At 51.2% G+C, this 26,086-nt stretch overlaps 1 protein-coding gene across 1 annotated transcript in view; it reads right to left on the bottom strand.

Moving 5' to 3' along the window:
- Positions 1 to 17,404: 17,404 nt before the first annotated feature.
- DNAH9 (dynein axonemal heavy chain 9) overlaps positions 17,405 to 26,086 on the bottom strand; it is a 148,111-nt gene continuing 139,429 nt past the window's right edge. The window contains exons 66-67 of the mRNA XM_018924172.3: positions 23,449 to 23,838; positions 17,405 to 18,877 (exon numbers count right to left, since the gene is read on the bottom strand). Of these exons, the coding sequence (XP_018779717.3) occupies positions 18,650 to 18,877; positions 23,449 to 23,838 (618 nt within the window). The 3' untranslated portion in view covers positions 17,405 to 18,649. The remainder of the gene's footprint in view (positions 18,878 to 23,448; positions 23,839 to 26,086) is intronic.

The following is a 26,086-nucleotide window of genomic DNA, read 5'->3' as shown; positions in this document are numbered from 1 at the left end:
GTAAAATGTAAAATGCAACCAACACGTTCTGACTGACCCTCTACCAACTGAACCTTCCAAACTGTGTTGAATCATTCCTTGAAATGTGGAAAACTATTTTTAATGAACCACACACAGCACCACACGGAACAGAAACTGTGTCATAAAAAGCCTTCTAATGCCACTGAATCGTGTTTTAAGGAAAAAAAAAAAGAAATATTTTTCAATGTTTTAATGTTCCTTTTCTAAATGATGATCTGTTACTTGGGGATGGGGGTGGGTGGGAAGAAACAGAGACAGTTGTCCGGGAGTGAGCCCTCCTTCCCTGGCCTGGATTTAATTTCTGTCTGCTGAGCCTGGCTGGCTGCAAAGCTGCTCCCAGGAACCTGAGCTTCCCACATGCACATTTCTGTTCTGTCAGAAGCATTCCCACCTGGAATCTGCAGGAGCTTGGCATCAGGTTTTTGTAGTTCCTGGTAGCTGGGAAGACATCCTAATCTTCCACCACCACCACCAAATTCACCGTGGAACAGGGTAGCTTCAATCGTGTTTGAGATATGTGTTCTATTTGTGATCAATTTGCCACCTTCAGCTCACGGAGAAGTAGCTTGTCTTAGTTCAGTTTCAGATTTACTGCTTAATCTGGAAGGAGGGGCTCTGCTGAAATACCTTTAGCAGCCACAGATGTCGTGTTCAGGTGTGTTTCAGCCGAGTGAAAGAAGGGAAATGTGCGAGAAAGGGGCTTAGATATTTTCCTAGTGAGTGTTGTTAGCAATAAGCCCCTGTTGGGGCTGCTCCGTGGGGAACTGCCCCTCCTGGGCTGGGTGTCCACAGGCAGGTGGGAGAAGGGGCCATGCCCAGCTCTCCGTGGTGAGAGGTGCCCTCCCCGAGCCCACATCCCAGCTGGGAAAAGCCAAACGTGCTTCACCCAAGGGCCGGGGGAGAGTTGGATGGGGCTGTCTGAGTGTGTCAGTGGTGATCTGAAAGAGATCTCTGCTCCCAGCACCCCGGCTCTCCACCGTGGCCACACCATGTCCAGGAGGTCTCCAGGACAGGAGGTCTCCATCCTGAGACGTCTCCATGCCAAGAGGTCTCCAAGCCTCCATCCTGAGAGGTCTCCATCCCAGAAGGTCTCTCTCCATCCCGGAAGGTCTCTCTCCATCCCGGGAGGTCTCTCTCCATCCCAGGAATCTCCATGACAGGAGGTCTCCCTCCATGCCAAGAGATCTCCATTCTAAGAGATCTCCATCCCAGGAGGTCTCTCCCCATCCTGGGAGGTCTCTCCTCATCTCTGGAGGTTTCTCCCCATCCCAGGAGGTGTTTTCCCATCCCTGGAGGTCTCTCCCCATCCCGGGAGGTCTCTCCCCATCTTGGGAGGTCTCTCCTCATCTCTGGAGGTCTCTCCCCACCCCAGGAGGTCTCTCCCCACCCCAGGAGGTCTCTCCCACCGCTGGAGGTGTCTCCCTACCCGGGAGGTCTCTCCCATCCCACCCTGGAAGGACTCTCCCATCCCAGGAGGTCTCTCCCATCCCAGAAAGTCCCTCCCATCCCAGAAGGTCTCTCCCATCCCAGAAAGTCTCTCCCATCCCTGGAGGTCTTTCCCATCCCAGAAAGTCTCTCCCATCCCTGGAGGTCTTTCCCATCCCAGAAAGTCTCTCCCATCCCAGGAGGTCTCTCCCATCCCAGAAGGTCTCTCCCATCCCGGGAGGTCTCTCCCATCCCGGGAGGTCTCTCCCATCCCAGAAAGTCTCTCCCATCCCAGAAGGTCTCTCCCATCCCTGGAGGTCTCTCCCATCCCAGAAAGTCTCTCCCATCCCTGGAGGTCTCTCCCATCCCACCCCACTGTCGGGAGGAGCCGCTGCCCCTCACCCTCCGCTCCGCCGCCGCTCCCGCCCGCCCGCAAACCCCTGAGACATTTTTGTAGCAAGAATTTCTTGGCTCTGAGAAAGACACTTCTTACTGTAATATTTTTAGTTCGGGGGACAATATTTCCTAAGAGGGGTTAAGTGGATATTTTTGTGCTTTAGCCCAGTTTATGGATTCCATGTTTATTATACAGTAGTACTGAAGAGGAAGTACATTTGTATCTGTAACTTTGCACAGACTCTTGGTTAACCATTAAACAAGCTTCAAGATGAGCAGTATTTGACTGTTTTTCTCTGTATTATTCTTGTTGTTATACTTACCTGTAAAAGCACATTCTGTATGTACTGTAAACAAAAATATTATCAGTTTAGTAAAATTTAGAGTCTTAAGGATTTTTCCACTTTTGTCAGTAACAACTATTTATGGATTAAAAAAATAAAGGCAATTTCAACATATAAATTGTTTCTTTTTGATATCTATTGGGGGGGAAATAAAAGCCATTTTCTTGGCAGCCTTCCCAATCTTTGTAACCAGCGTTTGAAAAGGTAGATACCTGTGATTCTGTGTGTAGTTAAATAGCATCTATTAAAATGAATGCTGCAAGGTCTGGAAGACTCATTATTTTTATGTATTTATTTACTGCATTTCATCATCTTGCCAGGAAAAAGCAGGGGGGAGCAGAGAGACATTACCATTTGCTGTGAGGCAATTTTGTCTCGCAAGCCTAGAAGATTTTATTTTAAAGTTGCCCTTCCTTAAGTTTGCCTCTACACCATGATATTTCTTCCACCTGGGAAGCCCTGAAGTGCAAAGCTGGAACCTGTGGAATGTCCCGCGGTGGTGAGGCTTCCACGGGGGCTTTGCTTTTGCCCTTGGTGGTGGAGCACACACAGGATTTTCCCCCTCACCCTTCCAGGATGTGAAAGCGCCCAGGAGGTCAGGGTGGGTCAGGCTGAGCAGCCCCCAGTGGCACCCCAGAGGGCTCAAACTGCATTTCCATTTCTACCAGCTCTGAGCCTGGCCTTCCCTGCCCCTCTGCCCAGCTGGGAACCGTGGCAGGGAATTTTTTCCTTTTCTTTTGTGAAGGAAATGTATAATTTCATATTTCACCCTGCTGGTGCCCCAGGGATCCCTCCCACTGCTGCCTCATGTGGGGCAGAGGTTTTCACCTCTCCACCACTCACTCACCAAACCCCAAGCTCTGTTTGCAGTCTTTGGCACATTGGGATTGCCCAGCCTGGAAAAAATGAATAAAGGTTTCAGGAGGAGCTGACTGGGGCTGCCTGAGTGGAGCCAACAGGAAAGAGAGGCTCTTTACAAGGGATGGAGTGAGAGGACATTTAGAGGGATTTTGGGAAGGGATTCCTCCCTGGCAGGGTGGGCAGGCCCTGGCACAGGGTGCCCAGAGCAGCTGGGGCTGCCCCTGGATCACTGGCAGTGCCCAAGGCCAGGCTGGACACTGGGACAGTGGGAGGTGTCCCTGCCATGGCAGGGGTGGCACTGGGATGGCAGAAGGTGTCCCTGCCTGGCAGGGGTGGCACTGGAGAATCTTTCATGTCCCCTCCAACCCCACCCATCTGTAATTCAATGGTTCTGTATCATTCTCTTACTTTGCTGCTCAGCTTTAGTAGACCAAAGTGAAGTAGATCAAACTTTAGTGGATCAAACCAGCCTTGAGGAGCAGCACCCCACCCTCATCCTCCAGGGTGGGCCCAGAGGGAAGGCAAGGCCCTTTTGTAGCCCTTGGCCAGGCTTGTGGTCTCCTGTGTGAGCAGAGCTCAGCCAGTCAGGCCCAATCAGCCCTTCCCAAGGAGCACGTGGACCCAGCAGAGTTAATTAAAATGCATTTTTCAGGGAGAAGTTTCGTTTTGCCTGGCAGCTCTATTCATAATTACCCAATTCTGTCTAGCACTAATAAGTGGGGATGGAACAATGGGGAATTAGCTAATTTCTCCACTTCCCATAAAAGTTCTTGAGGAGAACGTCAGGATTTGTGGTGTTGAGAGCAAGTGGGGACAGAGATGAAGCTGGGACTATCTCCTACCTCAAGAGACAGCAAATCCCACTGTGCTAATTGTGTCAGCACTCAGGTGCAGAGCTCACTGTCTGGCTCACTCAATCCACCTCCCCTGGCCTCACTGGGTGACCTCCTCAGCCTCTCTGGTGGTGGCCCCAGGTGGCTCTGGTGGCCTGGGCAGCCTGGCACCACCCCTGGTGAGGGTAGGACGTCCCAAGTGTGACCAGAGGGACACTTTGGTGGCCGTGCCAGGACAGGAGGAGCCCCAGGCCAGCAGCAGTGCCCTGGGTGATGTGGTGGGATGTCCCAGGCTGAGCCAGAGCCGTGGTTCAGTTGGTGAGGAGGTGTTCGGGTCAGAGTTGGACTTGATGGATCTCAAAGGTCTTTTCCAGCCTGGTTAATTCTGTGATTCTGTGCTCCCTCCCTGGGAATGGGGCCCAGGGCAGCCTGAGCAGAGGGACAGGCTGGGCAGGTCCCTGTGAGGAGCCTCACTGGGGGCCCAGAGGCAGCAGAGAACAGGAGCAGCTGATGGACACTTACCTGGAAGGATGGGAATGATGGGATGGGTGTGGAGGCACCCAAGGAACAATTAAACTGGATTTTTGTCCATTGTCACTCCCACAGCAGGGGCCTGGTGTCACCTTGTCACAGCAGCGCTGGCTCGGAGCCATTCCATCAGCAAAGCAGCAATTCCTCCATCTGGGAAGGCTTGGGGTACTCACACATGAGAAAAGACAGGACTGTGCCCATTCCTGGAAAGAAAGAATGCAGGAAAACTGCTGGGAGGCCCCAGAGGTGCTGTCGAGGTGAGAGTGGCCACTCCATCAGTCACATCCTCCCAGCAGCTCTCCCACTCTTCCTGGGGCCCAGCAAGAAAACCAGGAATGTTTCCCAAGCTAAGGATTAGCTCTGCTCCCAATTGCCCTGGAAAGATGCTGGAAAATGATGAGGAAATTAAGGACTACAGGATCTCTGCAGCTCCCCATCCTCTCTGTTTTAACCCCACACCTGCCAGCTTGGGGTTAAAAAAGCAGATCTCGTAAAAAAATCTCCAATCTGTTCTCTAAAGTTCTTCCAGCTGGGGCTGGCAGGATGGAGGGGAGGTGCAATGGGTTTCACCTTTCCCACAGCCCTGGGTCCTGTGCTGCTGGATAATCTGAGGGGGAATTTCATCCCTGCACACCCTTGGGGGAGCTGGTGGCTCCAGAGAGCACCTGGAGGAGCTCAGAGAGGGCTTCACCCCCTGAAGGGCCACCTCAAGGGGTGTTTGGGCACTCAGGGCAAGGCCACACACACTTCACTGAGCTCAGCAGTCCAGGGATAGGAATGAAACTGTCGCTGCTAAAAGTTCCAGGAGATGCAAAGACTTTGGGATGAAAAGAGGGAAATTCTGAGTCAGGGTGGGCTGGGTCCTTTGAGGAGGAGGTGTCCTAATGCCAGCAGTTCTCTCAGACCTGCAGGAACCAGAGCAGGGCTGCTGGGGTGGACATGGATGTGCCAGTGGAAAGGCATTCCAGCCCAAAACAGAGCTGGGGAAATGCTTTTCAGTGAGGTTTTTACAAAGCCCAGCGTTCTAATTCCAAGTGAGGTGCTGAGGTGACAGGGTCACTGCATGTAAGCACTTTTAGGGGGTGAAAAGTGTAGGGGATTAAACAGCTCTTTAATCCAGGCTCAGAAGGAGCAGCTGCTGAAAGCTGGGGCCAGATCCACTGCCCTGGAAATAAAACTGTCAAGGAGACACAGAATGGGGGATGTGTGCCTTCAGTAATTGCTGGGAGGCTGCCAGCACTGCCTGATTGCCATAGGGATCCTCTGAACAGGAACCCACCTTTCTCCCAGCTGTTTTCCACAGCTCAGCCAGTCCTCCTGAGACTTGAAGCTCCCTCCCAGGCCGTGGATGTTTTCTGCCCACGGAGGAGGATCTGTGCCCACGAGGTGTTTCTGCCCCAGCAGTCACACACTTCAAGGCATTTCATGATGAATGGGGCTTGGAAGAGCTTTCAGGAGCACTGGCACTCCCTGCAGAGCAGAGGGGACATTGGAAGGAGAGACCTTGGGAAGTGACTCACGCCAGGCACGGCGTGAGTCAGGAGCACTCTGGGGACAGGATGCAGCTCCCCATCCTCTCTCCTTGTCCAAATGCCAGGTAGCAGCTCTTCTGTTCTGCCTCCAGCTTCGGGAAGCACTTTTTTATTTCGTTGAATTTGAAGCACTTTTTTATTTATTTGAGTTTGAACTTCAGGGCTGCCGACAAAGCTGAGCTGCTGCCAAAAGAGCCTCAGCTCTGCAGTGACCACGGGCTGCTGGGGACTGAGGGGAGGACAGACCTCCCAGTGTGTCCCTGCCACCCACACCTGGCCAGGAGGGGTTCTCTGCTCACCTTGCTGCCTCCCCTGGCTTGGCACAAGGCTGCACCAGGTCAGAAACCAGCTCAGGGCTGGCTCAGGGTGCTGCAGATGGTTCAGGGTCACAGTTCTGCCCCAGAGCTCCTTAGGAGCTGGCTCTGCTCAGGGGGGGCTGTGCAGGGTTGTAGGCATGCCTGTAGTGATCCAAACAAAGCTGAGGAGCTGAGCACTCATTCCATGAAGAGTTTGTTCTTATATCCAATCTTAATGCAGCCTGAGGCCGTTCCCTCTCCTCCTGTCCCTGTTCCTGGAGCACAGTCTGACCCCCCTGCTGTCCCCTCCTGGCTGGGAGCTGTGCAGAGCCACAAGGTCCCCCCTGAGCCTCCTGCATGCAAGCAGAGAGCCCAGAATGACTGCTCTGAGCGGGAGCAGAGAGCCTTAGTGCTCATTAGAGACAAATTGCACTGCCTGCTGTGAGCAAAATAAAGAGGCATTTACCTGGGCTTTCTTGGGGGCTGTGTTTGCACAGAAACATCCCCTCCACGGGGCTGGAGAGCTGCTTTCAGTCTCTGAGGATGGAGTGGGTGAAGGAGGCCATGGGGTGGTGTCCCTGTTGTTGGGCAGCTCTGGTGCTGCCCAAGGTGGATCCATGGAGGAGACCCTTGGAATAAATCCCTGCTTATCCTGTAACTCTGCCTGGCCTCTGTTCCAGCTCAGCCTTCCCCAGGCATCAGCACAGACAGGACACATTCCCAAGGCCAGGCACACCTGGGCACAGCTGAAGTTGTCCCCAGATCAGGTGGATGAAGCCGGTTTTTCTTCTGGGTGATTTGTCCCAAGCTGTGAATCAGATTTCCAGAACACTCCAGAGCCCAGCTGCTGTGAGGCTCCTTTTAAAATGCAGTTCATCACCCCATGTAAAATGTGTGAGTGGGGAGGGCACAGCTCTTCACAGAGAGCAGCAGGCACAGCTCTCTCCCAGGATTTCCTGGGGAAGGCAGTGAGAAGCTCAGAGAAGAAGAGAAAACAATTCTTATCTCCACTTGCTGCTCCTGTTGTTCTGCACATGTGGAATGTGTTATGGAGATTGTTTGCCCACAGTGATCCCAAATCCAAAGTGATTTGTTAATTGGACACTGGTGAAGATTGTTTTGATTCCTTGGCTGATTGGGTCAAAGCTGTGTCCTGGCTGGCTGGGTTTTTCTTTAGTATTTTTTAGTACAGCAACTCTTTAGTGTGTAATTTAGTGTAATATGGTACAGCTTAATAAAGGAATTGTACAGCTTAATAAAGGAATGGCTCAGCCCTCTGAATCATGGAGTCAGAGCACGTCATTCCCTACCCTGGGGTCACCCTGCATCGATAAGTGGGGAGGGCACAGTGACACCCAAGGCAGGACAAAACCATGGGAAGGCACTTCTGTCCTTCCTCCAGCCTGCTTCCCTCCCACTCTTCTCTCCTTGCAGAGCCACATCCCTGCCCAGGGAGTGCCCAGGCAATGGATCTGGAAAGGACAGGCCAGGGAAGGATGGTCCAGGCTGTGCCTTGTCCTCTGTCCTGCCCCTGCAGCAGAGCAGCCAGGGCTGAGCTGAGGAGAGCCCAGCTGTGAGCAGCAGGTCGTTGGGGGGGGGTTCTCTGGGGGTTTGTGTCCTCCTGCAGGAGCCTGGAGGGTTCTCTGGGGGTGGGGACTGCTCTGCCCCTGGCTCAGCTGCACTGGGATGGCAGTGACAGCCAGAGCAGAGGGGTCAGCACACAGAGCAGAGCCAGAGCAGCTGTTCCTCAGGGTGCTGAGCATGGCAGGATCCAGCTCACATCTCACACGGGTTTTGTTCAGCTTCCCTTGTGCTCCCTGGTGCTCTTGCAGGGCTCTGCAGCTGATCCCAGTGCCAGCAGTGCCCTGGACTGAGGGGTCAGAGCAGCACTGTAACTCACTGTGACTCAGCAGCAAGGCAGCCAGCTCTGCTCTGAGATGTGCCCAGGGAGGAGAGGCCCAGGGCAGGGAGGTGACTCCAGCCCCTGGGGACGATGGGCTGAGGCCATCCACACACATTAGAGGGATGATAAAAAGGGAGCGAGTGCAAAAAGAGCCATAAAAATGATTTGAGGGTGGAAGAGAACACTTTGAAGTGAAGGATTTAAAACCTCAACCTGTTTAGCTAATTGAGGAGACACTTGAAAGACAATGTGCTCACAACACAGAGCAGCTTAATGTGGAAAAACACCAAGTTCTGAAAGGCTCCTCAATAAACTGGGAAAAGCAACAGGAGCAGGGCCTGGGAGCTGAAGCCAGGCATTTTCAGGGAGGAAAGAAATGTGCAGATCTTTCCCAGGAAGGATGATACAGGAACAAGCACCCACAGAACTAATAAACTCTCCCACTCTGAATTATTTATAGGTAACTCTTTGTGTCCACGGCCCAGCATGGTTTCACCCAGCACTCTGCTCCCTGGAGCAGCTCCAGAGCACTGCCAGAGCATCCTCAGCTCCCCAACAGGCCTTGCAGAGAGAGATGTTCATCCTGCAGCCCCAGCTGGTCCCACATGCTCCAGGAGCCCCCTCACACGTTGTCCTGGCCACTCTTGGCAAGGGGAGGTTGATTTCCTGTGGAATCTAAAATACTGGGTAGCCAAGAGCAGCAGTGACCTGGGGAAGCACCAAAATCCTCTCAGGGCTTCACACGTGGTCTGCAGCCATCTCTGGGCAGCTCCCAGTGAGCAGAGCTGGACCTGCCAGCCACCCTGCCCTCTCCCAGTCCAAGTGGGCCTGCAGAAGGTCTCCCTGTGTGCTGCCCTCTGCCTCGAGCCTTGCTGATGCACCTCCCTGAAATCCAGCTTCAGCCAACAGAACAATTCCCCAGCAAGGCTGAAAGCATTTGCTTGCTGCCTCCTTTGAAGATGGATGTGGGCAATGGAGTGCCTCAGGCTGTTCTCTTTTGCAGGGAAGAGCCAGATGCATCCTGATTTCCCAGTGCAACCCTTTTGGTTGCAACGATGTCTTTGGGATCATACATTATTAAAACAATGATGAATATTTCTTATGCCTGTGCTGTGTACAGCACAGCAGAGAGCTGGGAGGGTTCAGGGTGGGTTTGAGGATGGGGCCACAAGGAATGTTTGGAGGAACCCTTGTGGCTGTCATGCTGTGATCAGCTCAGCACAAGGCCATGGATGAGCCAGCAAAGGTGATGGCCAGGCGGGGGAAGCTCTCACTCACAGCAACCTCAGCCTGCTCTTTAGACACAGCTTAACATTAAACCAGACATTAAATGAGCACTGTGTGCTCGTGGAGGGCGAAGAGATGGCTCCTGACTAAGCACTTCTTCACTCCCAGGCTTTGGCAGTGTTAATGGAGGTGTTTTATTGTCATCTGCACCAATGGCTCCATCCTGCTGCCTCCTGGCTCTGCTCCCAGCTGCAGAGGTCAGCTGCAGTCGAGGGGATCCCAGCTGGCACTCAAAGGTCTCGTTAGTTTGCAGAGGTGCTGCTTGTTGCTGCCCACAGTGGGGCTGAGCCTTGGCTCTGTCACGTGCCACAGGTCCCTGTCCCTCCTGTCCCTCTGTCCCACCTGCCCAGCCTGGCTCAGCAGCAGATGCTGGTCCTGACCCAGCCCAGGTGTTCCACACCAAACAAGCTGGGGACAAATGAGTCCCAAGAGGGGACAGATGAGGAAAGTGACCTGGATGATGCAAAAAGGGACAGGAGCACAGACCTGTGGACAGGCAGAGCTGGCACCTGGGCTCGCTGACCACCAGGCTGAGATGGCTCCTCTGTGATCTCTGGGTAGAGCCACAGTTGGTTCCTTTAATTAGCCCTGATGCCTTCAGTTTCATCTTTCCTATTTCCCAGGCTGTGCACTGCACTGGTAAATAACTCTGAACTCCACAGAAAGTGTCAGCAAGGTCTCCTCCCAGCTCAGGCACACAGAACAATCCCTGTCCAGCCCCAGAACCAAGGACACCGCTGCAGCTCCAGCCCCAAAAAGTGCAAACAGCAGGGAATGGAGGAGAGCAGCCTGGGAGGGTGGGACTGCATCCCCTGGAGTGGGATTGGACCCTGAGCCCCAGGCTGGGAATGGAGCAGAGCTCATCAAAGGGTGAGAACTCCAGAGCCTGAGTCCATGCTGGCTCCATCCTGGCTGCAGCCCTGGCTGGGCTCTGGCACTGCCCCAGGTGGATCCTTTGGGGCCTTTTAATAAATTTAATAAATTTATTCCTGTAACTCTGCCCAGCCTCTGCTCCAGGAGTTTGTTTAGGATCAGCCCCAGTATCACCTTCCCTGACCTGTCAGGCAGCCATCCCCTCCCACTCCCTCTGCATTTCCCAGAGGGAAGTTTTATTTCCTTTATTGTTTTATGTATGTCATTTATAATCAGCATATGATGCATTATGAAATGAAATGCCTCCCCTGGACTAAGCAGTTACCTTTGTCAGCCCAACCTGGAATTGCATCTTTGGTTTGTTTGACAAGACCCAAGTCCTACAAAGCCTCAAAGTCTGGCAGCAATGGCCTTTGCTGGCCTTTCATCCAGCATTTGTGGCCTTGCACTCAGGTTCTCCTCATCCACTCTGGTCATCCCTTGTGGCCTTTCCACCTGGGGGCTTTGGGCATTCCCAGGGGAGCCAAGGGCACACCAGTGTGGAGCCCAGGAGGTACCAACAGCCCTGCAGGCTGCAGAGGGAGGGATCCATTGCCCTGATTTAGGAACAGATTTAAACATCTCCCAACGTGCAAAATTTACCTCAGAGCCACCAGACCCTGCTGTCCATCTGTCCAAAGCAGGGATTAGAGCTGAGCCCTTGCCATGGTGGGACCTGACCCTGGGAAGAAATCCCAGGACTGCAATTTTGCCTGGTACAGGCTCTCTCCTACTGCTCTCAGCTCCCTCAACAATTTCCCACATCTTCCATCTCTGCTTTGTGAAGAACTCCTTTTTTCCCCTTTGCAGTTGTTCTCCATTCAATTTTATTTGCAGTTGCTAACACCATCCACCCTGCAGGCTTTTAGTCAGAAAAAGCCTCTCTGCTTGTGGCTTTTTTACCTCCCAACACCTTTCTTTAGAGAACGTTTCACTTTTGTTCCTTTTCCTTTCCCCCTCTACAATTTTCTATTCCTAATTATCATTAACTTGGAGAACTTGCTCCTTTTGAAGAGCAGATAATTAATTTCCAGGGCTGACATCTTTCTCCACTGTAATCAGATCCACATCCTCATTCCCTCGTGCCCTGTGTGCTGCCTTTTTGTGCTGGGAAGTGAGGGCTGATCTCATGAGGCTCTCAGCTCTCAGCTTGTGACCCCCAGCACGTCTCCTGCTGCTCTGCCAGCTCCTCTCCTCTCCTCTCCTCTCCTCTCCTCTCCTCTCCTCTCCTCTCCTCTCCTCTCCTCTCGCTCTCTCCCTCCTCTCCTCTCCTCTCCTCTCCTCTCCTCCTCCTCTCCTCTCCTCTCCTCTCCTCTCTCTCTCCTCTCCTCTACTCCTCTCCTCTCCTCTCCTCTCCTCTCCTCCTCCTCTCCTGCTCCTCTTCCTCCCTCTCCTCCCTCTCCTCTCCTTCCTCATCCTCTCCTCTCCTCTCCTCTCCTCGCCTCCCTCTCCTCTCCTCTCCTCTCCTCTCCTCTCGCTCTGCCTCATCCTCCTCCTCTCCATCTCCTCTCCTCTCCTCTCCTCTTCCGGTCCGGATTCCTGCTTCCTCATCCTCTTCCTCTCGCTCTCCTCTCCTTCTCCTCTCCTCTCCTCACTCCTCTCGCTCTCCTCGCTCCTCCAGTCCCCTCTCGCTCTCCTCTCCTCTCCTCTCCTCTCCTCTCCTCTCCTCTCCTCTTCTCTCCCCAGGAGTTTCCTAGAAGTGAACCCCAAAGTTTGCACACATAAGTGGGTTTCAAGGCCTTTGGACAAATTATTTCCAGCCTCAGATCACCCTCTGCACTGACAGGAACACCAGCACTCCAATTAGAGGGGCTGCTTAGAACTCCATGAACATCTTATACAGCCTAAAAGCCTTTTAAATGAGGCTCACAGCCACGAACAAGGTAAATACATTTGTAGATTTGTTTGGGCAATTACAGTCATTTAAAAAAACAATGCATAATAACAGACATGAATCTAATAAGCCTTTGCTAATTAAATGTATTAATGCCACGTTATAAACCGAATGCATCTTGCTGATATGTTACAGCTCCTTCTGTGCTGTAAACACTGGAGCAGTGACACGGGCAGAATCTGCATCCCTGGGCATTGCCAGTGCCCAGGAATAGCTGCAATCAATTTGCCCCAGTGGAGCCAATCTGCTGCCAGGCTCCCCTTCATGTGCCCACTCCTCGTTTCGCTTTGCTCTGTGAGCAGCACTTGCAGTAAAATGGAGCTGCTTAGCCCCAGAACGTGGGACACCACCACAAAGACTCTGCTTTGAACTCTGCTCCTCTGCCAATTTTAATCTGCAGCAGGTACAACGTTCCCAGGCTGTGGAAAAGCCATTTCTCTGTCCTGGGGGAGTTCAGTCAATTTTACCTGACATTAAGTGTTCAATAGCACAATTTTCCTTCCCTTGCTTTCATCTCTTTGGAAAATGTCACCAAACTGGAGTTACCCAATTGACCAGGGACCTTTGGAGGAGCCAGGCCCAAAGGAGCCCCAGGGATGCAGAGAAAGGCTGAGAGCCAGGCTGGGGTCCCCTGGGCACCCCCAAACACCAACCTGGCTGTTCAAAGCCTTGTTTGCCCAGCTGGGCCCTGCTGGGTGCTGAAGGAAGGGCTGGGGCTCAGCAGGTGTGGGGAGCTCAGGGGTGGAGGGGCTGTAGGGCAAGGAGAACCCTCAGGGATGGGGCTGGACAATGCCTGGTGGGACTTGTTCCATTGATGGCAAAGTCACTCCCCAGGGGCTCCAGCTTTATGTGAAAGTGAGCAGCCACATGTTCCTGTTGTTAAACTGCCCTAAAACCACAGAATCCAAGGAAGGATCAAAGCCCATCCAGTGCCACCCCTGCCATGGCAGGGACACCTTCCCCTGTCCAGGGACACCTCCCCCTGTCCAGGGACACCTCCCACTGTCCCAGGTGCTCCCAGTGTCCAGCCTGGCCTTGGGCACTGCCAGGGATCCAGGGGCAGCCACCCTGTGCCAGGGCCTGCCCACCCTGCCAGGAACAATTCCCAATTCCCAAGATCCCATCCAGCCCTGCCCTGGCTCAGTCTGAAGCCATTCCCTGGGTCCTGTCCCCAGCCCTTGGCAATTCTCTCTCTCCACATTTCCTGCAGATCCTTTCAGGTCCTGAAAGACCACACTGAGCTCTCCCAAAGCTCCTCCTGCCCAGGTGAGCAATGCCAGCTGTGCCAGCCTCTCCTGCCAGCAGAGCTGCTCCATCCCTGGCATCATCCTGGAGCCTCCTTTGGGCTCTGCAGCAGCTCCAGCTCCTGCCTGTGCTGGGATCCTCCAGCCCAGCCCAGGAGAGCAGAGGAAGGTGCACATGGCAGTGCCAAGTGGGCAGCTGTCTCCAAGAGCTCATGGACAGAAAACCTTGACCTTTGACTAATGAATCACTCCTAATGAAGAGCCTGTCCAGCTGGATTTAATTGCCTGGTTTGGGCAGATATGGCTGGAAAAATCTCATGCCTGTCAAGATTTTTTTCCACCCCCTAAAGCATCAAATTATTCACCGTCCTTTTGTAGCATTTTGCAGCCAACTCTTTCCCGTGATGATTTTCAAAGGATGAAGAATGAGCACCCTGGTGACATTTCTAGTATCTATAAATATCTCCCCACTACCCTGCCTGCCCAACTGGTGAATTATGCAGGGAGATATATATAATAAAACAATCGGATCCATTTTGTTGTCAACAGACCATTCTTCTTCAGCTGACAAGGGAACAGCTCAGGCTGTGGCTCTGGAAAGAGCAGGCAGTGCCTGGGGAGTTACTGAGCTTCTCCTTTCCTGCATGTCCAGGGGCATCTTGGAGGGCACACTGAGCAGAGAGAGGCCCTGCTGTGCTGGGAAAAGGAGGAAAGGTTTGGAAAGAGAAGAAGAATGGAGTTTAGGACAGTAAAAATCTCCAGAAAGGCAGGAAATCCCACATCCAGAGCACTGAGAGTCTGGAAAAGATCTAAAAGACCAGCCAGGCCAAGCTGTGCCCCATCCCCAGCTTGTCCCCAGCCCAGAGCACTCAGTGCCACCTCCAGGGATGGGCACTCCAACCCTCCCTGGGCAATTCCAAGGCCTGAGCTCCCTTTCCATGGGGAAATTCCTGCTGTGCCCACCCTGAGCCTGCCCTGGCCCAGCCTGAGGCCGTTCCCTCTGCTCCTGTCCCTGTTCCCTGGAGCACAGCCCGACCTGGGGCTGTCCCCTCCTGGCAGGGACTTGTGCCCACAAGGTCCCCTCTGGTAAAAGCAGCCTTGAAGATGTCCCAGTGAAGGCTTAACCCAGCATGGATTATCTGGAGCACAATGAACTTCCATCCACCCTTTCTCTTTTGTGTTTAATTCAGCATCTCAACCCCCTGCACAGTGAAAAGCACAGAGAATTTAATGGGCCCAGCTTTGCAGAGCTGTGGGAAGTGACCAGTTTACATTTCATACCTAATTGGCAGGTTTTAATTTAAATTGGGAGGGATTTGATTTAATTTAATTGCAAAGCTTTCCCCAGCTAACAGACCTCTTCTAGCAGGGACTCATTATGGGGGATACTCTACAGACCTGTTGCCTCATTTATGGGTTGGAGGCAATTTAAAAAACCCAGCTTTAGACAGCTCTCTCCCTTCCATTAGATCTTTGCAGATGGCTTTTGCTAAGCCATAACCAGCTCCTTCATCATTAATTTTTTGGGGCTGTGCCTTGGGGACAGTGCCTAGCAATTAAAGAAAGTTCTTACCAGAGAGTTTTCCCTCCTTCCCTCCATCCAGAAGCCTGTTGTTCTCCAGGACTGCAAGGACGAGGATTTTGGATGTTCTCATTCCTGCAGGAATCCTGCAGATTTCCTGCCAAGCCTGAGGGCTTCATCCTCCTGGATGACTCAGTGGGAGCAAAGCTGATCCCCTGGACTAGCAGAGAGTTGACCACAACTTCTGCCACGTGCCAAAGCCAGCCCTAAACCCACTCAGTCTGAGATGGGGCTCTGAGCAACCAAACTCTGCCCACAGAAATGCTGTCCTGGTGGAACCCCAGCAGCAGCCAAGCCCCCACACCCCCAGCTCCCTCAGGGTACAAGTGTGAAACCTCCCAGGCTGGGCTAAAGGCACTTTGAGAGGCAAAGCCATGGGTGAATGGTGCCTGCAGATGCTGCAAGGCAGAGCTTGGGGAGGGACCCCAGCACTGCAGCTTCCTGGGTTTCTGTCAGATCTCTGTGTCAGTGCCACCCTGGAGCAGCACTGGCTGGTGATTCTCCCCCTTCCCCAGCTCCTGAGCCCAAGCAGGGCCAGAGCTGCCACGTGGGGACCTCTCCAGAGGAGTGGTGTTTGTCGAGGTGCTCCTGGACTTTGGGGGTTTATCCAGCTGAGAGGGTTTGTGGTGTCCCCACAGGAGGGTCACAGTCCCTGCTGGAGTCCCAGATCTGCCTGGGAGGTTGTAGCCTGGCACTGGGTCAGGCTGGGAGGCTTTGGGGGTGCTGATCCCACTGAGCCAACCCCTCTGCAGCCCTGGCACCTTCCCCTCCCTCCTGCCAGGCTCCTGGGACCTGCCACCAGCTGGGAGGGGACAAAGCCCCAGGGAGAACCCAGGGCTGCTCCTGTGGTGAGGGCTGGGAGGATGAGGAGAGGAGCTGTTCCATAAGGGAACAACCTCACAACAGAAAGGCCTTGTAAAACACGGCTCAGTCCTTGCTGCCCTGGCTGAGCTGCTGAGTTCCCACCAGAAAAGAATTATGAGAATCACCCAGCATAACAATCTATTCTTATGAGAAGACAGTTTGCACCTGTGAAAATAAGGAGTTTGCCCCGAGAGAATCTGTGAAGAAAGAATGTAAACATATCTAGAAAGAGAAAAGTTTGATGGACATGTACCTTACCACCCAACAAGCTGAGTTACAATGAATTGCTGACTAATTAGAATGAACATGGTGCCTTCTGATAATTGTATAAATATGTGTCATATAAATTATTGTATAAATAATTTGTCCTGGTTTGGGGCAATTTTGGGAGAAAATCTCTAAAGGGGTTTCCTCTAGAGAGCAAATTCAAGTACCCCCTTCCCCCCTCATTCCCATCTGATCTCTGTTCCCAGAGATGATTTTAGAGATAGATAATGAGAACTTTTGCCTTTCAACAGCTCATCTTTCAAACAGCACCCCATAAGCTGACATGGCCCATGAACACAGCTGTGGGCAAAAAAAAAAAAAAAATTGTGGAAAAAAACCTGTTTGTTTAACAGGCAAAACACTGACCAGCACAAAAAAATGAACAATATCAAACACGGGTTATGTGAATAAAGATTTGGCTATTCTGCATGAAGAAACAAGTGTCTTGTCCATCTCTATTGTGACAAGGGACAGCAAATGTCTCCCAGAGCCTGTGTGAGCCTCCAAGCACAGACAGCTTTCCCAGGAAAAACCCCATTTCCCCAGGAAAAACCCCATTTCCCCAGGAAAAACCCCATTTTCCCAGGAAAACCCCCATTTTCCCAGGAAAAGCCCATTTCCCCAGGGAAATCCCCATTTCCCCGGGAAAATCCCCATTTTCCCAGGAAAACCCCATTTTCCCAGAAAAACCCCATTTCCCCAGGAAAACCCCCATTTCCCCGGGAAAATCCCCATTTTCCCAGGAAAACCCCATTTTCCCAGGAAAATCCCCATTTCCCCAGGGAAATTCTCATTTTCCCAGAAAAACCCCATTTCCCCAGGAAAACCCCATTTTCCCAGAAAAACCCCATTTTCCCAGAAAAAGCCCATTTTCCCAGAAAAACCCCATTTTCCCAGAAAAACCCCATTTCCCCAGGAAAATCCCCATTTTCCCAGGAAAATCCCCATTTTCCCAGGAAAAGCCCATTTCCCCAGGGAGCAGCCCAGCTGGTGCCATCCCCAGCTCCGTGGGCTCAGTGATGCTCTGTGGAGCTGTCACTGCCACGGTGCCCACCCAGCCACCCCTCTGTGCCCTCTGCACCCCTGCTCTCCCATTCCAGCTGGGATTAAACCCCACACAGGTGTGTGCCAGCTGTGCTCCTCCCACCTGGCCTCCTGTGCTCTCCTCACCTCAGTAAACCTGCAGCCTCCAGAGACCATCCCAGGAACAATTACTTTTATTAGTATCCATCACCACGACAAATTCCTCTTGAATCATCCCTGTGCAGTGCTTTCACCATTGATTCCATGGAGCACACTGGATATTAACACCATTTCCAATGTTTCCAAGATTTACAGGAGTGTTAGCAACACACAGCTGATAACCACAACTCCTGCTCACCTCCCATTTCCAGCAGCACACACGCCACAAAGAAACTCATGGAGGGAAAGGAATGAATTCTGGAGAACTTCACAAGTCACTGGACTATTTAGGGTTTTGGAGAAGGCTACTGATTTTACTGATGGATGATTTTAAAACTGCTTTGGATCGTGAAGAGAAATAAAAGCCAGATTTAAGTTTAGCACCCTCTGGGTGTGGTGTATCAGGCTCTGGGCTGGGATTTTGCAGCTCAGTGTCAGATCCCAGGACATTCCTCTGGCTGCCCTGGAGGACTCCAGACCCTGGCAGGGGGCTCAGAGACCTTGGCACGGGGTCAAAAACACCTGAGCCTTTGATTTTAGCCCATGGAAACAATTCCCAACTCTGGGTGAGGAGTTACAAGCCACAAGGGTTTGAGTAGAATGACAGTGAATGTGTCACAGGGTGGAAAGTAGAATTTTGGGGATTTAGAATGGGGGTTCAGGAGGCAAGGTGGAGGAATCTGGGTGTGTCCTGTCCTTCTCCTTCTTGTCCTCCCTCTCCTGCTGGGATGGTGGCACTTCTGGACTGGTTTAGAGCAGAGACAGACTGTCTGACACAGGTGACAGGGATTGGGAAATTATTGTAAATAAAGCACAGGTAGTTCTTTATATAAAAAGCCAACAGCAGCCCAAGGGCAGGGACTGAGCCACAACCCGACCTGCTGGACAGATCTCAGCAGGGCAGAGAGAGAATGGGACAGATAAGAGAAAATAAACAACCTTGGAAAGCAGAGCTGAGGAGTCTTGACTTCTTCTTCAGGTGTGGGGCTGGGAAAAAAACCTTTTAAATATCTCAGGAGCCATTTCAACCACAGAAACCTGAGACTGCAGCAGTGTGGGAAGTACAGGATATTGATGTACAGCAGTCACAAACCTGGGCCGTGTCCCCCTACACCTCTGTCACCTCCTCACAGATCCTGTTGGGTCACATCCCCAGGACACAGAGATAACTTGGGAGTTCGTCAGAGAGATGGAACTCAGGTTAATCTCAGCATTGCATCGTTTCAATGCTGTGACCCTGTGAGGGCTCTGCAGACCAGGGGCTGTGCTGGTGCCTCAGATCTGCAGCAGCAAGGCCACCCCGGCGAGCACCCACTTGGACGGGTTCTCCTTGGTTTTCAGGTTAAAAGTCCACACGTAGGTTGGGCCTCTCTGGCGAGTTTTGTACAGAGGACAGGGGTACAAGCCCCTGGTGTCCTGCTTGTCATCAGGAACGGCCCTGATGAACACGACAGGCATGGCCGGGGTGAGCTCCTTGAGCCTGGCCTCCGTGATTGTCCCAGCCTGCAGAGAGAAGGAGACAAAGGTCACAGCCCCAAGGTGTCCACCAGCTGATGGACCTGAGCCCATGACCTTTATCCAAGCTGCTCCTACTGGGGAGGTGCAAACAGCTTCTCCAGGGTCAGGGGGCTGGATGAGCCTCTCTGAGGAAGGAGGTCTGGACCCAAGAGCTCCCTGTCTCACCATGACCCTCCTCAACTCACCAGAGCAGATCTCCTCAAGGCTCCAGCTGCCTGCACTCCCACCAGATGCTCAAACCCTCACACCTGAGCAGGATTTCTGTGGGAACAGTGTCCCTGGTCCTGTCCAGCCATAGAGTGAACAAAGTTTCACTCCTCTTGTCCTGGTTTCTCCTGAGGTGCAGCTTGAGGCCATTTCCTCTTGTCCCATTGCCAGGGAACAGGGACAGGACAAGAGGAAAAGGCCTCAGGCTGTGCCAGGGCAGGCTCAGGGTGGACATCAGGAGGAATTCCTTAGCTGAAAGGGTGATTAAACACTGCCCAGGGAGTTTTGGAGTGCCCATCCCTGGAGGTGTCCCAGGAACACCTTGATGTGGCACTCAGTGCTTGGCGCTGGGGACAAAGTGGGGATCAGGCACAGCTTGGACTCGATGACCTTGGAGATCTTCTCCAAGCTCAGTGATCCTGGGATTATTCTCATGCATCTCCTTCTCAGAGACCATCACCTCTCAGACCAGAATCACCTCGTGGGAGGCGCTGCTGGTGATGGGAGAGAGGGTGGACACCAGAACCACGGGGATGGAGAACAGCCCCAAAGCCACCACAGGCTTATTCCCACTCTCATGATGCAACTAAAAAAATTCAAAATAACTTTTCTGAGGGAATATCACCAACAAACATCAAATCCCATTATTCTCCTCCAAGCAATGCCTTGCCCAGCAGGCTGCCCAATGCAGGAGAGGGAGAGAACCCTGCCAGGGCAAGAAATCAAGTTTGTTTCTCTAATTTGGGTCTCTCTGACATTTTCTCTCTCTCTTCCTGACAATAAAATACCCTGCACATCAATCCATTTCCAGGGAAAACTGCCTAATGGAGGCAGGAGAGACCAAATGAAAATAAACAGGGAAATGGAAACGAAACTTTTCAGCACTAAAGAAACTGCCTCTCACTGCAGCTGAGCTTCACATATCATCATTATTCCAAATGCTCTCGGATCAGAGTTTTGGGGTGAGATTCAGCCTCTCCAGTAGTTTATTTAGTTCTGTAACGAGCAAAGAAAAATCATCCCTCTTGCCACACACCTCGGTTTAATTGTGCTAATGCCATCTGTTATGCTCAGCTATGAAAAATCCAACTCTCATTTAGGATTTTATATTTCCAAAGCGCCGAACAAACATTAAATAATTTGTATAATACCTTGCAAAGTAGCTATTTATGAAACATTATTATGCACTCTTCCTAAACTCACACCTTTCATTCCTGAGACTGGGTTTTAATCAAGTCTTTCTGGTTTTTTTTTGCTGCTGAGAATACTTCAAATGAAATTTCCAAGAGATATTCTACCTGTTTCTGGGTTAACAAGAGCTGAAATCTTCCTGAGGTACCTCTATGTAAGATATCATTTTGTTATGTCTGGGCTGATTCTCATTTGCATTTTTTATCGCTCTCATCATCAGAAATTAATTCTGCTCTGAAAGCAGTTCTTCCTGACTAGCAGCAGAGCCCTCGTGGTGCAGAACCCCCGTTCTGTGCCTGGAGAGCTCAGCCTCAGGTCCTAAAGGACCCCTCACTCCTGCTTGTCCTGGATTTCCAGCAGGAAACTGAGGGTGGGGTGGGGCAGTTCTCTTCTGTTCATTGGGAGTTTTCTTATCTCTTCCAAAACCAATCCTCCCTCCAGGAGATCTCTGCTGTTCAGGGCCCATTAATTATTAATGACCTTCTGTTCATGGGCCAGTGAGTGTCCCTGCATGGCTGATAAAATTCCAAAATCCCATGGGGAGATGCTCCGCCCAGGGGAGGAGCCAAGCATTCCTACCTGGATACAATCTGAGTTTTTGGGATACCAGCACAGCCCTTCCACTGGATTCCCAGAGGAGCAGCTGCCTCTTCCCCTGGATCTCCAGAGGCAGAGTGCACCCTGCTCCAGGATCCCTGCTCCAGCAGAACCAGCCCTGGCACTGCAGGAGGGCTGAGCCACAATTCCAGTGGCACTGCTGCCAGCCCCCTGACCCACAGGGTGTCAGGCTGTGCTCTGCCTCTGCCAGGGCTGGTTTGGGTCACTGCATTGTTCATTTTATCTTTTTATTTTCTTCCCTAATAAAGAACTGTAATTCCTGCTCCCACATCTTTGCCTGAGAGCCCCTTAATTTAAATTTATAATAATTCACAGGGAGGGGGGTTGCATTTTCCATTTTAGGGGAGGCTCCTGCCTTCCTTATCTCACAGCTGTCTTTTCAAACCAAGAGAGGGTCCAAGCACAGGTTCCTCACACCACAGCCCCTTTGGGGTCAGCTGGGAAGGGGACACAGAGCCAGCAGGGGAGGGGACATGGAGCTAGCAGGGAATGGGGACATGGAGCTAGCAGGGAAGGGGAAAAAGAGCCAGCAGGGAAAGGGACAAAGAGCTGGCAGGAGAGGGGACATGGAGCCAGCAGGGAGCACTCCAAGGTGGTCCCCAAGTGATGGGGTTAGTGGCTTCAGCTGGCCAAGGGGAATGAAAAAACTCTTCCCTGTGAGGATGGTGGGGCCCTGCCCTGTGGCTGCCCCCTGCCTGGAGGTGTCCAAGGCCAGGCTGGACGGGGCTTGGAGCAGCCTGGGACAGTGGAAGGTGTCCCTGCCCATGGTGGGATGGAATGAGCTGACTTTTAAGGTCCCTTCCAGCCCAAGGCAGCCTGGGACCCTGTGGTTCCATGGCAGGGGCTGTGCTGTGCCCAGCTGCCAAAGCTCTGTGGAGCACACGAGGTGTGAAATCCACCCCTGCCCTTGTCCCACCATGCTCCAACCCCCTGGGGAGGGGCAGGGCACACTCTTGGCATCAAACTCTCTATTGCAGAGAGAAAGAAAGCCAAGGATCAGCCAGCAGCTTGAGATGAAAGGTCCCCAAGTGTCCCCAGTCACAGCATCCCTCTGACTGCCACTGAGTCCCAGTGACTTTAACAGGGCTGCAGCAAGAGATCATTTGCACCCAAAATAATCCGCTTGGTTTCATTTCATCTAATAGCTGCCTGCTGTTTTGTAATGAATGTTTTATAAATTTAAGACACCCAAGGGCAAACATAAATGTTTAAATAAATAGAAAAATGTGAGTAGCAGAACATAGAAGGACTCTTTCTTTTTTTTGGAGGCACAACCTAAATGTGAAATATTCTTCTGAAAGTGGAGGTGTTCCCCAGAGGAATCCTTCTAAATGTGGCCTGCCATTTTTATCAGAGGATTAATTTGGAAGGAGTACGAAACCCAAAAGAGCTGTGCACCTGTTTTAAAAGTCCTGCATCCATTAATGCACACTGGTACTCACTGGATTATAGGTAATATGAATAGTTCCACTAGGTAGAAATGATATTTCAGTGGGAGCAGCAACCCATAAAAATATCCTTTTCCTTTCTGAAATAATTTGAAGCATGATACCCAGAGATTATGAATGGCTCCATGAGCATAATTGCTCAGTATCTTTCAATCACAAGGAAAATGTAATCAGAAATACACATTTACTGGTGCTGGGATGGTCCCTGATGACAAATCCCATTGCTGGATGCAATCACCCAGACCAGTTACTGGGTGATTGCATCCAGGAGGGATGGAGGGAGGCAGAGGGGAGAAGCCAGAGATTTCTGGCTTTGCACCCCCAAAACCTCTTACTCTCCACTTCCAGCTGGTAAAACCCAGCCAGAACTCATTTTCTGGTCATAGTGGCAAAGAAAACATAAGAGCAGGCACTGGAATGTTCTTAAATGGAGTGGAATGTTCTTAAATGGAGTGTTTGATACGCAGGACCGGGAATTTTTAACAGCTCTCTCTGTTCTGGTGTGTCCAGGTGATTTCTGCCAGGTTTTTAGGGCAGCAGAAATCCAGTGCTCCCTGTGGCAGGGCCTGTGATCTCCCCAGGGCTGTGTGTGGAGAGGGGAAGAGCCAGGGAGCTGTGGGGGCAGAGCTGGGAGCTGGGCAGGGCTCTGTGATTGCCTCTGTGAGCAGAGCCCAGACCCCAAGAGCAGAGATCTGAGCTGACCCAGGGAGATCCTCACTGCCATCTCCCAGCAGAGCCCTTGCCAGCATTCCCGGCTGCCTGGGGCTTCCCAGACCCCATTCAGGCCATTTCCAGAGCCAAAAACCAGCCTGGAGCTTGGAACTGCCCAAGGAGATGTGATGGAATGGCATCCATCAGGTAGGGCACAGCTTTCCCTAATTTCCTATCCTTCATGGAAAGAGAGGGAGATGTTCCATGACAAATGCTGCAGAGAGGGAGATGTTCCATGACAAATAAGTGGAGAGTGTTGGATCAGAAGAGACGAATATGTGGAGAGTGTTGGATCAGAGGAGACAAATAAGTGGAGAGTGTTGGATCTGCAGGGCCACACCTGTGGCTTCTCCCTCGCGCCCAGAGCCTTGCAGAGCTCACCTGAGCATCCCAGCGTGCTCCCTCCATGAACAGCCCGTGCACGTAGGCCCCCTCACGAGGAGCACTGGCAAAGTCCTCTCTGCTCTTCTTGGTCACGTCACACTGCAGCGCCATCCTGTCCAGGGGCCACCTGTTCTTGCGGGCCGTGCTCTGCATGACGGCCGTCAGGATGGACTGCGGGTTGAAGAACCCTCCGAGCCACAGCGTGGAGGGCAAGGAGAAGTCCCTGGTCCAGGCCTCCAGCTCGCTGATGCGGGCCAGCAGGTCAGCAAACCACGAGGCCAGGCTGGCCGTGGAAGGGTAGGATCTCCTCAGCCAGGACTCGGGCACCGTGCCCAGGAAGAGGCAGCTCTGCAAGGTCTCCATCTCGCTGGTCATGGTCAGCTCCCCCTGGGGAGAGAGGGCGTCACCAGGATATTTTCTGGCAAATCCTCTTTGCCCAGGATTTTCTCTCCTGGGAAGCTGAGAAGCTTCAGAGAGGAATGAAAACAATAATTATCTGATTGCTGCTCCTGTGTTTGCTGCTCTGGAATGTGGCTTGGACATTGTTTACCAACAGGTGCATGTTTGATTGGCTTCCTGTGAATTGTTTTTAATTAATGACCAATCAGGGCCCTGCTGTGTCAAGGCTCTGAGGAGTCATGGGTTTTTTGTTGTTTTTTTTTTGTTAAACCTTCTGATGTATCCTTTCTCTTTCTTTAGTATAGTTTTCCTATAGCAATATAATATAATGTAATATAATGTAATGTAATTTAATGTAATGTAATGTAATATAATACCAATATAATATAATATAAATATGATATGATATAATGTAATGTTATATATATAATGTAATGTAACATAATGTAACATAATGTAACATAATAAGATAGAATAGAAAATATAATATAATAAAATGGTATAATAATATAATATAATATAATATAATATAATATAATATAATATAATATAATATAATATAATATAAGATAATCTAATATACTATAATATAATATAATATAATATAATATCATATATAATATAATATAATATAATATAATATAATAATATATTCTCAGCCTTCTGAGAACCTGGAGTCAGATCCTCATCTCTCACCTCGTCCTGGGGACCCTCACAAACACCACAAGGGCCCAGTCAGCACTGACACTGCCCAGCAGAGCCTGACTGGAAGCACAGCAGGGGCAGGGCATGAGAAGTGCACAGAATCCCACACAGACACTGCTGGCCACGTGCTCTGGGTGACTTCATGAGTCTGGGTTTTTCCTCTACACTTTTTATTGCATATTCCTGCATCCAGCTGTAAAAATACCACTGTGAGGAAAAGCTGTGTGGCAGTGACAGCAGCAGGGGTGTCCCTCAGTTGTCCTGGTGTAATTTCTGTTTTCTCTCATGGACTGGCAGATTTTCAGGGGTGTAAAGCCGTTTCTCACTCACTGCCTGGGCAGGATACTGGAGTTTCTGATGATCTACTCTACAACTGTCCAATATTTGCTATGCTGACTCCTATCCCCCTCCTCTCCTCCACTTCCCCTCACTCCTCCCCTCACTGACTGCTTTGCAGTGCAAGATTTTCTCTTTGACTTCTCGGGTTGTCTGCAAATGTAATCACAGCTCCTTCCACAGCAGGCAAGGAGCACAACAAAGTAAGATATGATTCAGCCAAGTGAGATAAAGAGAGAGCTTTGACTTTTCCTTTGTGCAGCAATTAATTAGTTTCAAAGCTTTAAGAAGCCTGTCTCAGTTCTGCCAGAAGAGCTGAATTCCAGGACATTCCGCTGAAAGACAACGTGAGGGTGGCTGAACACTGGAGCAGGCTGTCCACAGTGGAGTCTCCATCCTTGGAAATGCTCAAAACCCACCAGGGCATGGTCCAGAACAAGGAGCTCTGCCTGTCCCTGCTCAGGATGGGGCTGGAGCAATGTCCTGACCAACTCCTCTGTGATTCTGGCTCACTCAAGCCAAGCAGAATGCAAAGACAAAACCTGCCAATGCCAGCTCAGCTTCCCTGGGATGGAATGGTCTCCACAGCTCAAATCTCTGCAGCTCTGTGCTCAGCTGGAGGGCTGCAACACCCCCAGAACTCTGGAGACCTACAGATAATGTCCATCACTGCTCTCCATTATAAACACTTCCTTTTGTTCCCTTATCATTTTGCCAAAATTTATCCCATTTACAATTTCTCTTTGCCTCGGGCTAAGTGTTTTTGGAAAGATTAACTGAAATCATTGCTGAGAACAAGGGGGAGGGAATTGGGTCAGTCTATTCACATTAAAAGATTCCAACTGTTCTTTCACAGGACCTCAGTGCCTCCAGCAGTGAGGTCAGCAGAGGTGCCCTTTGCTGGGGCCACAAAAATCCACAAAGCTTTAGAAAAAGTTGAAATCTTCTTAAGTTATTTAGCAATGCTTGGCAGAGCCCAGCAGTTCAAGATCTCTGCAGTTTGTTCCTGTGCTGGCCCTGCCCTGTGGGACACACTGACAGCTGAGAAAGACCTTTAACATCACCAAATCCAGCCATGGAATTGTGACTTGGACAAGGGCTGGCACTCAAATTTCATGTGGGGACAAATGTGCTGTTTGATATTGGTAGGGGAACGAGGGGATGCAGAGTGTGCAGATAAACCACAAACAAAATT

This window comes from Serinus canaria, chromosome 18 (assembly GCF_022539315.1).
Source record: "Serinus canaria isolate serCan28SL12 chromosome 18, serCan2020, whole genome shotgun sequence".
Taxonomy (NCBI): Eukaryota; Metazoa; Chordata; class Aves; order Passeriformes; family Fringillidae; genus Serinus; species Serinus canaria.
This window is presented reverse-complemented; position numbering and strand designations above follow the sequence as displayed.